Source organism: Lonchura striata, chromosome 6 (assembly GCF_046129695.1).
Source record: "Lonchura striata isolate bLonStr1 chromosome 6, bLonStr1.mat, whole genome shotgun sequence".
Classification (NCBI taxonomy): Eukaryota; Metazoa; Chordata; class Aves; order Passeriformes; family Estrildidae; genus Lonchura; species Lonchura striata.
In genome coordinates this window covers 52,929,346-52,943,172 of record NC_134608.1, presented here as the reverse complement: position 1 = coordinate 52,943,172, position 13,827 = coordinate 52,929,346, and the positions used below count along the sequence as shown (strand labels likewise).

The 13,827-nt window shown below is 49.0% G+C and overlaps 1 protein-coding gene across 1 annotated transcript in view; it reads left to right on the top strand.

Annotated features, from left to right (window-relative positions):
• Positions 1-13,827, top strand: part of EPS8L2 (EPS8 signaling adaptor L2) — a 48,949-nt gene that overhangs the window by 13,220 nt on the left and 21,902 nt on the right. Inside the window, exons 2-3 of the mRNA XM_021556027.2 lie at positions 5,347-5,411; positions 6,424-6,479. Coding sequence (XP_021411702.2) covers positions 5,368-5,411; positions 6,424-6,479 — 100 coding nt within the window. The 5' untranslated portion in view covers positions 5,347-5,367. The remainder of the gene's footprint in view (positions 1-5,346; positions 5,412-6,423; positions 6,480-13,827) is intronic.

Here is a 13,827-nt window from a genome sequence, read left to right as displayed (position 1 = left end):
ATACACTTATGTCTTTCCAAAGGGATCCATGATCCTGAGTGGCTCTGTCACTGTAAAGGTAACTTGAAAGGGTGGAAGAAGGAAAAAACCAGAGGACTCGCCACTTTCCCAAACCTGGGGTATCTCAACATATCTCAAAGGTATCTCAACACAGATAACAGTGGGGACTCCTGCAGCCACCAGTGTCTCCAGGCAGTGTCATCTGAATGCGTTCCCCTTTCCAAAGCAGGAATTGCCACCATTAAAACAGAGTGGTGATGTTCTGACTTGGTCCTGCTGAACAACCAAGACCTGATTTTGCAAAAACAGGGTTCAGAAATTTTGGATGGGACAAGATCCTGGCTTGCTTCTCCAAAGAGAAACAACAACCTGTTCCTCTGTTTGGTTGTCAGCCCCTCTGCTCTGGATTTGCATTTCCTGATGCTTTCTGACTAACCCAAGGATATATATTTTTTTTTATGAGTACATGTTCCTGACAGAGACACTGAGTTTCTCCTGGTGAACCCTGAAGCCATCCTTACAGACAGGTTCAGAAAAGCAGGAGAAGGGTGGTTCCAGAAGGCTGGACCAGCAGACCAGAGACCCATGTAAAGTTCTCAAGTCAACCACAGGCTCCTGGGGTCTCTCTCACAACCACCTTGAGAGATCTAAACCAGTTTGTGTGAATTTAGGACTCTTGGTGTCTCATGAGGAGCCCCGAGCACACATATCCCAATGCCTCGCTAAAGCCCAAAAGCCATTTAGTGGATTGATGTGGGATTGTGGCCTTCCCTACCTGCCAGCTCCTTCCATACCATCAGAGAGGGTAGGATGGATTGTGGGAACTGGTGGGATACTCTCAGGGGCTGGGGGAACTGTCTGGAGCAGGAGCAGTGCAGGACACACACCCCATTGACCCTTTGCTCTCCTGTGAGTCCAAGCAGCCCAAGTTTTACAGCACAGCCCATCAAACAGCTTTCTCCAGGATGACATTCCTGTAGGAAAACATCCAGCAGCACTAACAGACAGCTTTTGTGGGCCTGGGAAGTCTAAGAGATAACATTGTGTGATGGCCAGCTCATGTTTCTTCCTGACACTTTATGTCTCAAGGCTGCTGCCAATCCAGCATTTCTGCCTGGCCCATCCCTCTGGCATGGGATACATAGACAGACAGCAGGGTTACACTGGACCCTTAACCCCAGGCAGGATCCCAGGGAGCATTTCCATCCCAGGGATCTCACCAGTGACCAAGCCCCATCACCTCTTGGTGCAGAGACTCCCTTCAGCATGGCTGATGAGGAATTCAGAAGTCCTGTTGCCCCAGGTAGATTTCTACTAGGTAGATGTCATCTAGGTGGGATGACTGGTGGAAACACAGACAAGGTTAGTTAGAACTGGGTTAGAACATGCTTGGAAAAACTTGCTATGACTCCTAGGTCACTTAGCTTAAGGTTTTGGGGGTTCTGCCATGTTCTTCTACTGTTCCAGCAAAAATGTTTATGTTTTGACCAGCATAAATCCTTGCTGCTACAATCGCATCCTAATATTCTTTGATACCAACAAACCCAGTCTCAGTCGTAAAGGTCTTACACCCATGAAGAGAAAAACCCACAAACACCAGATGCTGATGTTATTAACAGTGATGATAATAATAATAATAGCCCTAAAAACCCCACTTATATTTCACATTTACACATTGTCCAGTCTTTACCCAGAATTCAGAATTTTTCATGTCCTTTCCCTACCCTGTAAGAAGTCTGACCACAGCAGATAAGGGAGAACTATACCTAATAAAAATAAAGTAAAACAATAGCGGAGAACAGTCCAGAGAGGAGAAAGAGATATTACTCTTTCCCTTCACAGAAGTGCTTCTCCACCCTTGGAGAAGAGGGATCAATGTCACAGCTCCCTCTTCAAAGAGACTCAGAGAAAGCCAAAACAATGCATGGCCAGCTTCCATTTGCTATAAAAGTACAGAAATGTGGTGCAGACAATGCCAGGCTCCTGTCACGGCTCCATGTGTCTTTGGGAGGATATTTGACCTCCAAGGATAAGACTGGCCGGAAAGTCAGGGAGTGGGATTTCCTGTGCTTTAAAGTACAACATGTCTTCACCCACCTTGATGGCCTTCAGCACTGATTTGTGCTGGCCTCCCTATGTCCCTCTGGGACCTCCTGGCCTGGGCCAGATCAAGGTGCTAGGCTTTAGCCATGCAGTTTAGCTTTCCTGTAGTTGCTTCAGCAACAGCAGACTGAATTTGAGCCTGGTTAACTCCTGGAGTCCATACCTCATTCCATACCATGCTTATGTGCAAGGCTCAGCTCCCTTGCTTGGTGACCCAAGCAGAGACTCTGCCCTGCACCAGCCAAAGGGTGGGTGATGGTCTTAAAATTGGCTCTGATTAGGCTGAGTCAAAGGTGACACCTACACAGCCACACATTGCAAGGTGACACTTGCATCTTGCCTCCCTTCCTATGCTCCTCCCACTGGGGAAGGAGGAGGCAGCAGCCACACCTGCTGGGAGATAAGGGGGATATCAGAACCCTCTAATCAAGGCAGGGAGAAGACAACATCTGGCTGAGGCTGCAGACTGTGGCAGATCTTAAGATGCTCCCAAGGGGAGAGAGAACTTAGGGAAGGCCAGCCCACAGTTTCATCTCTCACATCTTGGTCCACATTTCAGGTGAAATGCTCTTAGCCCTCCTTCACCTTTCACAAGCCCAGTTGCCTCTTGATTTAGCAGATTTGTTATAAAGTCTCCAACCCCTTAGGAATGTGCCCTTCCCCTTTGCAGTCTTACAGTTCAGATTCAATTAATATCTGGCAATTAACGCTGAATTAAAAGCTTTGGCATGAGGCTCCATCCTGGTTTCACTTGGCCAGCACCACACCATGCCTTCACTGTGACCAACACAAGGCTGAGCACGGCCACAGCCTGAAGGCAATGGGGAGAGCTGAGCAAAGGGCAAATAGGAAACTAGCAGGAATAAACAAAGAAAAGGGAGCCCAGCATGATAAGGACCTGCTGACTTGGCAGGTGTATGTACTACTTCCAGTTTCATGGCCTCTTTGGGATACAGGCACCCCGGAAGAGAGGACAGCCTTCCATCTTAGTTTATCATTTGGGAAGACCAGCTGATCCCATCACTATTTTATTAACCACCATGAGATGAAGAATTCAGGGCTGGTCCTGCTTCACCCATGAAGCCAGACTCCTTTGCCATTGCCATGGAATCTGCACCTGTGGCAGCCACCCTGGGCTGCCCCAGATGGGCTCCTCAAAGGACAGATCCCAGAGGTTTATTTTTTGGACACAGCATAGGAAGGAGAAATAAAAACCAGGGCCTCTGGTTCCTCCTGGTGCTTTACAGCTGGGGCTGGGACAGGTCAGAGCTCCATGGGCCAAACTGGATGACACACTCCTGCTGGAGTAACCTGGGTTTCAGTACATTAGAACATGGCCCTGGGGCAGTAAGAGAAAGGGAGCCAGAAATATGACACTAATATGCAGAAACACTCCCAACTATCATCAGCTGTGGGACTCAAATATTGGGTGGTGCAGAGTAAACAGAACAGAGCGGGGGTTTTTAAGAGCCCAAGTTTTCTTTTCCAGGTATCTTATGCTAATGCACAAAGAGATCCAGGAGATAGGAACAGTTTGAGGAATGTAAAAGGAAACCAGCAGACAGCTATTAACAGAGGAAAAATTCACAGGTATCCAAGCTTGGGTACAGGGATGGGTTTTATTACACACAGGAGTTGGCAGACCACCAGGTTTCTATTCTAATGTGGTTATGAATTTATACCTCTTATAGGTGTGCATAGAGATTTCAGTATCAACCACAAGAGAGACAAAAAAGGGGGAATTTAACATACTAGCTACTATAATGCACTTGAGAGTCTTTTCTAGCAGTGTCTCCATGCTGAGCATGTTACTGTGACAGAAAACAGGCTGAAAGTTGTAAGGCTGAGCCCAAAACATGCTAGGGTTCTCCATGCTGTCTGTGTACAGCCAAGAACTTCACCAGCATCCTCATAAATGCATCCCTCTGACATCCCACTGACAGTTCTGATAAGATCAGTGAGAAAACTTTCTCTGCCCTCACCTCAGGGTGAAACACATAGAGCAAAATACCACAAGTGTTCCAACATGAGGAATAAATACGGATATGTAAGGAATCTAGGGCAGCTCTGATGATGATACAACAAGCCCTGCAGCAGGTAGTCAGCCTCCAGAGGGGAAATCCCAGGTGTCAGGGATGACTCCAAAGTATTCCCTGAGGATTACACACACTTTAGCCTAGATTCAGTGAAGATAAACCCTTGGAGGAAGCTCCACTGCCTGCCCACGGCTGTCATGGCAGCCCTTGGCACATGCCAAGCACACTCAGCAGTTCCCTTGCAGGAAATCCCACTGAGGACACTGAGGAATTTTTTCTTTTAGGCCAGAAACAAGTATTTGAAAGCCAAACCTTTGAATTCTGACAACCTTATCATGATGTAAGCAAGGTCTGACCCAGACACAGAAATGCCCTGAACTTTTCAAAAGAGACTTAAAAAAAAATTTTAGGACTTTGCCTTGGCTTCCCTTCAGCTCACACATGGAGCAGAGGTGAAGAGTTTGGATATCAAAACAAATCACTCCCTGAGATCTTATTATATCTTGTTTACAGGATTTGTTTCTCTTCCCTTGCAGTTCTGCTGTCAGAACAGTGCCTGGATCTCTCTCATCTGCTCCCACATTCTAATTCTCACTGGAAAGAAGAGGAAAATGATCTGTGCTGATCCTGTCTGCCTTTCACTAACCACTCACTGCAGTACATTTTCCTTCATCCCTGAGCTGCCACTGGAGCAGCATTCAGTTATCCTTTTTTATTTTATGTGGGCAGTGCTCTCGTAAAGATACTTTAACAGCTGGTGCAGAGCTTAAAATTACCATATAACAAAAGCTAATGACACTCTAGGCTTGAAAATTACTTGGGACACACAGCCATGAGCGCATGGGCAACAGGGATCTGGCACAGACCATGGAGGCAAAGGCCTCCTCATTCCCTGTTTAACCTTAGGCAGGACAGTGCTGCTGGAAAAAGATGTGCTGGAATGCCACAAAGCTGGGGTGTGCCTGGAATGGAAGGGCAAGAGGCAGAGATGGAAATAGGTTTTGAAAAAACATCCTGGGATGTGTCACCTTCAGCCTAGGTCAGAGTAGTGAGAGGTGACTGAAAACAGGGAGTCCTGTACTTACCTGACTGCTTCATCTGCTTGGAGACCACAGCTTGGAGACAGGGAGGGCAGGATGCACACAGATAAATCACCTGAGAGCCTGTTCTATAACCACTGACCCTGTCTCTTGTGCTTCTGCTGCAGTTGCCTGGCTTGTGAAGCAACATGAATCACAAGGGATCCCTCAACAGCAACCCCGGCGCAACAAAGTAAGGCTCTTCCTGCACCACTCCTTCCTACTGTTCAGGGGATACTCCAAGCAGTCCCACTCATCCCCGAAGTCCCTGGTGTTTGTTTCACCCCTCCTGGGCACCTCACAATCTGGCACTGCCTCACACATCATCTATCCTCTGCACTGGGGTTTGATAATGGCACATTAGGTGGAGAGAGCAGAGGGACACCAGGAGTTTCTCCACCTGCAGCTTCGGGCTACAGCAGCCCATGGCAACCTCCCAGTGGAGCCAGAGCCGCCAGCTCTCTCCCTCTTTCCTGCACTGGGTATGAGCACCTGAACTATGGTCTGCCCTAGGGGGACATGGTGACAGAGCACAAAGCAGCCCCTGGGCACCCATGGGCTCACTGCCCCATGCAGGACAGCCCAACCACAGCACGTCAGATCCCATTGGATCCTCCTCTGCCAGAGAAAACTGTTATCTCCTGGGTGCTCATTCCTACACATGACCCAGGCATGGGGGATGGCTCTACAAGCTTAGAGACTTGACAGCCCAAAACTCAACTGTTTACACACAATTCCACCCTCCCTTACATAGGATATGTTCTATATCCAAGCATCTGCCTTCAAGGGGTACATCTCCAACATGTCCATTGAGAAGGGATCATCACCTTGGCTCTTGTACTGCCTCAGTTGGAGGGGGTCTCCCTGTAACATCCCCACTTATGGCACACTGGGAGCCACTGTCTTTAACCCAGTCCCTCCAGAGTGCTGTCCTTCCAGGGGACATTGTGAAGGTAACTCTAGTGGGGACAGGCCTGGCTGGGCTGCTCCGTGTCCTGTTTCCACAGCTGGGTTCAGTGACATGTGCCTGTGGTGTGGATAACGGGTAGGGTTGCACAGGGAGCCTCCGGCACGGCCCACAAGGAAATGCTTTGCAAGGAAGGGAAGGGCTGGTCCCTCTGGGCAACTGCAGAGCTGCTGTGTGAAAACTGATGTTAAAAATATTCAGGAGCTGATGGTTGATTTGCACCTTCTTCCTTTTTCAGTGGTAGCATGGGCAAAGCCGAGGGAGCCTCCAAGCTGAGTGCAAAGGACCTGTACGGTGAGTCATGCCCACAAATGTATCCAAAGTTTCCCATGGCAAAGGTAGCCCTGGAGAGCTGGATGTGGATGTTGGGGAGCTTTGGGCTGGAACTCAGTCAAAGCCACATGAATCCAGAGTTCCGTACGCCACAAGCTGGCCTGACGTGGCAGCAAAGCACACCTCACATCTGTGCTGACACCTCCCACACTGGGGACAGTTGGGATTTTGTGGGAACATAACTTTGCTTCCCTTACCCAGATACTCCCCAGGTCTGTTAGCAAGATCACCTGATAAAGGGCCTCACAAAAGAAAGACTGTCCTCAGCAGGTTAATGATTATCCTCCTCTAACTACTCAGTGAACCATGAAAATTCCGTGCCCTTTGGCTCTTTGGAAGTGCAGGGAAGGGGCAGGATGGGTTTTTGTGCACAGTCTGAGAGGCAGTTTGTTTGGGTTGAGCACATTTAGGTATCAATAACAGTTATTCCTGATCTCAGCAGATCCAAGTACCCCAGTGAAAATGTGGCCTCTGGGGTGGGCAGAACAAGCATAAATCATGTGAGAAATCACCTCCATGAGTTATTTCCTGGATAAGAAGTTGGGGGTTGTCTGGGGTAACACAAGAAGTTTTTGGGATGTCTGAGCCTGCCAGCCCTCCTACCTGAGAGCTGTGGATTTACCTGGTTGATGTTTAATTGGGAGGGAACAGGCTGTGTGTGCTTTTCCTTGGAGATCTTCTACTTGATCAGAGATTGTCCTTGGCAGCTATGAACTGCCAGCGTGGTTTATTTATCCCTGGGAAGTGACTGCATTTGCCCAAGGCTGGAGGCTTATCCATGTGGAGTGGCCTGGAGTAGTGTCCAGGAAGACCAACCTCACCTGGGAAGAAGTAGGATGGCAGGGGCTGTATTTAGTGCTAAACAAAGCCATTGTTAATGTTAATTCGCTCCCAAGAAATGAAACATGAGGATAATGGCAAAGCAGAAATTTGGGCTTTTTGTGGCCTGGATGCTGCAGGGTGGGCAGGTGTCAAGCAGAGGTTTGAACTGTGTCTGTCACTTCTGGAGATGGAAGAACACATGATAAAGAAGCAAGAGGATGAGGTGTGGAAGTTTTTGGGTGCACAAAGGGCTGCTAGTGCAGCCAAACTTCTCCTGCCTCCAAGGCAGTGCACATTCCTTTGACTGTGCACTGACACTGTGGCACATCCTGTCAGGGGCAGGAGGGCTGCAGTTTCCAGGTAAGCAGCCCTACAGAGAAGTGTAAAAAGGAACCTGGGAGCTCACAACAGTATTAAAGCCAAACAGATTTGCAGGCTGGCACTCATGGGTGCAGACAACCCAGGGCTCCAGCCACCAGAGTTACAGAGGGAGATCTAATGGTGCCATGGCACAGAAAACACCCCTCAATCCTGTGCCACAAAAGCCAGTGCAGGGAAAGGCTAACAGACTGCCTTGGAAACAAACACAGCTCTCAAATAAGCACTTTTCAACACAGAATTTCATCTTCCACATTTTTTTATATGAACACACCTCAAAAGCAAATTCACCAGGGTTGGGACCTCTCTGACCAAATTCCAGCAAACCTGAAATGAGGACTGTATGTCTCTGGGCCAAATCCTCAGAGGAGTAAAGCAGCTGCCTGCTATTTCCCTGCCATTACTGACATGCAGAATGAGCTCTGCAGGCATTCTCTGCACAAATCAGTGCCTCTTGCCCAGCCCAGCCCCTGGCATGAGCACATCCAGAGGGATTTTGCTTGGCAGCACTTGAAACCCACCCGCTAATCCAGCAAAAGACACTCAGCACGTGTAAATCAATATTTAAATGTCTTGGTCCCTTTCCCATTCAGATCCTCCCTCCCCCAGCATTAATTTCTGCTGTAAACTGGCACATCTGGGGGTAGAGGGCAAGCAAGAACTAAAATTCCAGGAAGAATGAAAAAAATCACACCAAGCTGAGCTGGCCTTGATTATGTGATTACAACTCTGCTGAGGGACATTTGGAGCTGACAAGACTTTTCATATTTCCATTTTCCTGCTGTGCAGCCAGGCTGGACCCTCAGCCTGTGTACACTGCCAGCCCTCCAAGAAGTGAGTGCAGTGACTCCCAAATTCCCAGCACACAGGCATCCACTCATTTAAAGCTCATTGGGTTATGACAGCTCCAATGCACACAGGTGTCTAAATATTATTTCTAAGTGAACAAGGCCTTGGTTTTAGCTTTCTAAAGATGCTTTTTCTACAGTAGTACTGGTCTAACATGACAGGGGTGCCAACTGTGGGTACAAAAATGCTACCTGAGGGCCAAGGTGTTCCCAGTATCTACAGGGACTTACTGGTAATATTAAACCCACCTCAGGGGAGACCCTGAGGAGGGATATTTAAAACTGTTGTGGTGAGACTGGAACACAGCAGCAGCTTCAGGCTGTGCACAGGAAGGCACCCAGATGGTGAAGGTGGAGGTTCACTCTGGGGGGGGCTCCAGGGCATAGTGTGAAGGTCCTCACAGGACACAGCCTCATCACACGGCTGTTGATGGGTGGGGAAAGCTCTGGTGTCACACTTGGCCTGCTGAAATTGCTTTGATCACCAAGGATGTTGCCTACCACCATGTATGCTTCACTGTGGTGAGCAGAGAGGGATGCGGAGAGATCACCAAAGGGAATTCTACAAGGAAACTGGCTTAAAGCCCCAAGATACCCTCCCCTGGCTCTGTTCCTGACAGAGTTTGATATGCTTTCCAGCTGCTCTGCCAACCTCAGTAGAGTCTCCTGGCTCTTGTGGGAGCAGGATACTCATCCTTTCCTCCCCCCTTAGTAAAACAGCACCACATTGGTTCAGCCCCACATTCTGGAGGAGTCTGTGGCTGCAGGGAGCAGTCCCACCTCAGCTGGCAGCAGGGAATGGCTGGCCCCTCTCAGGTTGCCACCTCTCTCCCCACACAGCCACCAGCTGAATAAATGTTAATGCACACCATAAATAAATTAGGCTGCTTCTCTGCTTACAGGCGTCTGTTCTGAGCCCAGATGAAAGTGGTGGGGGGTGAAACCAGGCTCCAGCAGAGCCCATGGGAAGGACTGGCAGGAAGTATTTCTGCACAGCACTTCCCACAGCAGGAAAGCTGCTGCCACCTCTTTCTGAGGTGACTCCCAGTGGGCTTCTGCAGGTGTTCCTCTCAGCTGCTTCTAGAGCTGTCAAACAGCACTGGCTGGCTCTCCTGATGGATTAAGCAGCGTAGCAGGAGAAGTTCAGGGCAGTTTGATGATTGCAGTGATTTCTCATACAGCTATGGGGAGGAGCAGCTCATTTCTGTTTGGTCGCTGTCTGACCCTGCGGTTCTCAACCTCCTTCCAGCCCCCCATGCCAAGCCTGTGAGACCCAGCCAGCTGGTTCCAGCCTGCCCACCCATCCTCGATGCACTAATTTCTGGGAAAGAACCAGACTTGATAGGGCACAGGGCTGGAAAAGGGGTTTCAGAGCAATGAGTTAGGCTGGAGAAGTGCAGTGCTGACACCGATTACTTGACACTGCACACCTGTAACCCAAGCCAGGCTGCGGCGCTGTAACAGGATACGAGGCACTATGACAAAGAGAAGAAGCACTTCCTGCCGAGGGTGGCCCTGCACAGGAATCATCTCCCTGAGGAGCCACGGGCAGAGAGGCTCCACTGGCGTGAGCATCACCCCTGAGCCACAGACAGCTGCTTGGTGCTTGCCAGGCAGAACACACCAGGAGAAGTAACTGTAATGGTCATGAACCAACTCCTGGGGGTCTCCACAGACCTCATTGTATCCTAACAGGGCCTCCAGCCCCAGCCACATGGAGAGGTCTCTGAGATGAGACCCTGCAACCCTGAGCACAGTGCCCAGACCATAATTCCCTGCTGCTGGCTCTCCCACACCCTGCCCAAACCATGAGCTTGTTCACAGAGGCAGCTGGAGGCCACATGGCTGTCACATCGTTACTGACAGGAGCACAGAGGGATCATTCCTTCCCCACAACCTTTAGGAGAGGATTTGTGCAGGATTTAACACACACTGGCATTGTCTGCAAGAGACAACTCTGGCAGGAGCAGTGGCCTGCCAAGCCTCCTCAGTCACACTGCTGAGTCAAAAGGGACCATGTCCATACCTAAATCTACAGGGATTTGGGCAACATCAGAAAAGTGCCACGCACTGTGATGTCTTTAAAGATTTCATCATACTGGAGAAAAAGCCTGAGGTTCAGAAGAGATCCAGACTTCTTGCCCAAGTCATTAATTCCTCTGCCCCCTCCTGCCAGCCCTGAATAACTCCCTCGTCCTACCCCCTGCCCCCTTGGTGCCATTCCAGCTCCCTTCTTCACATCCCCTTTCCCACCTGAGATTCCAGCTTCAGATTACCCTGCTTCCCTTTGACACTCTGTGTGTGGGTGACCCTTTTATTCAACGCCTTAGACACTTAATACACCAACTGGAAACAAGGCTGGAAGAAAAACTGGAAGCCAACAATCCTGTTGGTTCCTACAGAACAAGCCCCAATGGTGGATGAGACAGGGAACACATTGGCTCAGTTCAGCCATGACTGGACTTACTGGGAAGAGCAGACACTGCTTGAGGTGCTGCTGGCCAGAAGTCTGGGATACCAGTTAGTGACAGGGTTGCTGTGGAGAGAGATCTCCCACCTCTGATGCTATTCAGCATCTTCATTGGCCCTTTTTCTTTGTCACCTTGAAACTGCTGAGCACAAGATCTCTCCTTGCACGGAGTGACTGCTTAGAGCTCACACAGAGGACCCTTCTCCTAAATGGAAATGGGGTTTTGGATATGCCTGAGTAGCTTGGGAACTAAAGTTGTGCTAGTTCATAAAAATAACAACCAAAAAAAAAAAAAGGAGGAACTTTTCATTATGATTTTTTTTTTCAAGATTCAAATAAAATGAATTATATAAATCAGGATTCCCCAATCTTACTATGTTCTGACATTCAAAAAATGTCATTACCAGCTACAGAAAGTTGAGAAAACACCACTTTGGGTTTTTTGGTGAAAAATAATTGGGTAGGTTTCTTCCAGGTCTGGTTGTAAAGGCAAAAGGGAATATCTCTACTGGTAAGCTATAGCTCCTCAATGCCCTGATTATTCTGCTCCAAGCAGCCTGGTGGACACCATGCCGCCAGACACACTGAACACAAACACACACTGTTACTCCATGTACTCAGTCCTTGCACAACCCAGGAGCTGTGCCAGCTTTTTATTTGCTTTCCTAGAGTGGGATGTGTCTTCAGCTAATAAAGCAGGAATGTGAGCACTTGGGGCTGAGCTGTGGCAAATATGAAGCGTGCTGAGCAGGAATTCAGCCGTGTGGAACCCGGAGCCGCTGCTCCCTGCTGCCACAGCCCATTCACACCTCAATGAGAGCTGTTCATTCACTCCAAGAGCTTCCAGATCCATCTGCACACGCCAGCCATGAGTGAGAACTGACCAGACAGACATTCCCAGTGCCACAGGCGCCAGTACAGACCAGCTCCAGCAGTTCAGCCAGTACCACGGATCTAACAGCAAACCCAGGGCGCTCTATGCTCCCTAAACTGCAAAGATATCCCAAAATGGAACTCTCTATGCTGGCCATAGAGAACAGGGAAGGAGCAAGGCAGGACCTGCAGATTCTCCCCCATCAGGAGCTCAGGCACAGCAGGTCAGTGCAAGGCCCAAAACCAGATTCTTGATTAACCCTGGGTAACCTGGAGCAGGAAGCAGGAACCTGGTAGATGCTGTGTTCAACTGCCACATCTGGCTCTATGCTGGCATCCTGGAATGGAGGTTATTCCATACTGCTGTTCTGTAAGCCAGCCTGGCAAGTTTCTGTGGCTGCCATGAGCACACAGAGCATTTGTTGCCACATTTCTCCTCAGCAGGCTGGTCCTGACCTGCCATTTGGCACAGAGCAGCTCACGCTACACTGGCAGGTTCGTATAAACAGTGTGTGCACTGCTAGATAATGTATAGATAATGTAAAGATTATATAAGGAACTGGCAAGCTCCAGAGGTAACTGCCAGGACTTCCCTTAGACTGCTGTAATGGATGTAGAGGCCAGGAAGGTCGGCAGTGTGATTCAAAGAATGGAGGAGAGGTCCTTGGTATGGCACTGGCAAGGAAAACAAATCCAATGCCTCTCATTCCTCAGAGACTGCTCCGTACTTGTCCATACATCCCACTGTCTTCTGCTGTGCCTTCTGCTCAGCAACAGCTGTAAACAAATGACAGGGAGGATCAGGTAGGATCCTGTGTGGTAAAACTAATTAATCAGAAAAGGATGTGCCTGGAGGGGAGGCAGGGGCCACTGGCAGGTTGTACTGGGGGTGCTGTGCCCCTCTGGCTTGACAGAGGCTGTGCATGGAGAAAGACAAGCCTGCTCCTGCCCTCCTTGGTACTGCTCAGCATTCTCAGAGACCTTAACCAATTATCCTGGCTGTAAGCTGGTCCCACAGGCAGTTTATCCCACTAGTTGATCTCCTGGGCTCACTGAATGGAGCATTTGCAGCCACATCCCAGCTCCCTGCCAAATAAGGTTTTGCATGGAAACGGGGAGAGAACTTGGCACTAAAGATGTGCTTTGGCTTCCTGGACCAAGCTGATAACCTCAGTCCTCCAGAATGTGTATTGATCCTGCTTCTTTGTCTGATTTATTACTTTCTTTCATCCTTTCCACTTCTTAACATAAAGCCAAACAGGACTCTTTCCCTGCCAGCCAAGATTTTAGTATCATTACTGGGTTTCAGCTCAGCACTGTTTTGAGCCCTCAGTGGTGGGCTCAGCAGTGGTCTCAGTTCTTCCCATTTCCTCACTGGTTCCAGTGTAAAACACCATTCCACAGCACTATTTATCTGTAAGATATCAATCATGGATAACATTCATTGCCATTTTGCCTACCCCTCTGGGTGTGAGGCAAGATTAAAGCTACCTGGTTAGTATAGAACTGAAGTGAATTCTGTTAAAGAACCATTTATGGTGCTTTTTTCCCTTCAAAGGATTGTCTTAGGGGTCCCTGGGCCAGACCCTGAGAGGCAAGAGATGAGACAATTTACCAGAGGTTGTGCCAGTCCCATGAGTTACCCATGCTCAAGGCATTCAAAGCTTTCTGGATTCCCAATCCCATTGATACAGCAAGTGTCTGATATCAGCACAACTTCTCCTCAGGCCACAGGGCATCCCACCAGCACCTGCCAGGATACCCATACTATGAGTTGGGTTTTGTCCTTGCTAGACACAAAAAGGACAGGACAAAGCTCTATTGTTTTCCCATCTCTTTGGCTCTCTTGGCAGACAAAAGGGAAAAAGGACAGTGCTCTTTGTTGGCTCATGCCAGCTCTATCACCTCTGGATGTTTG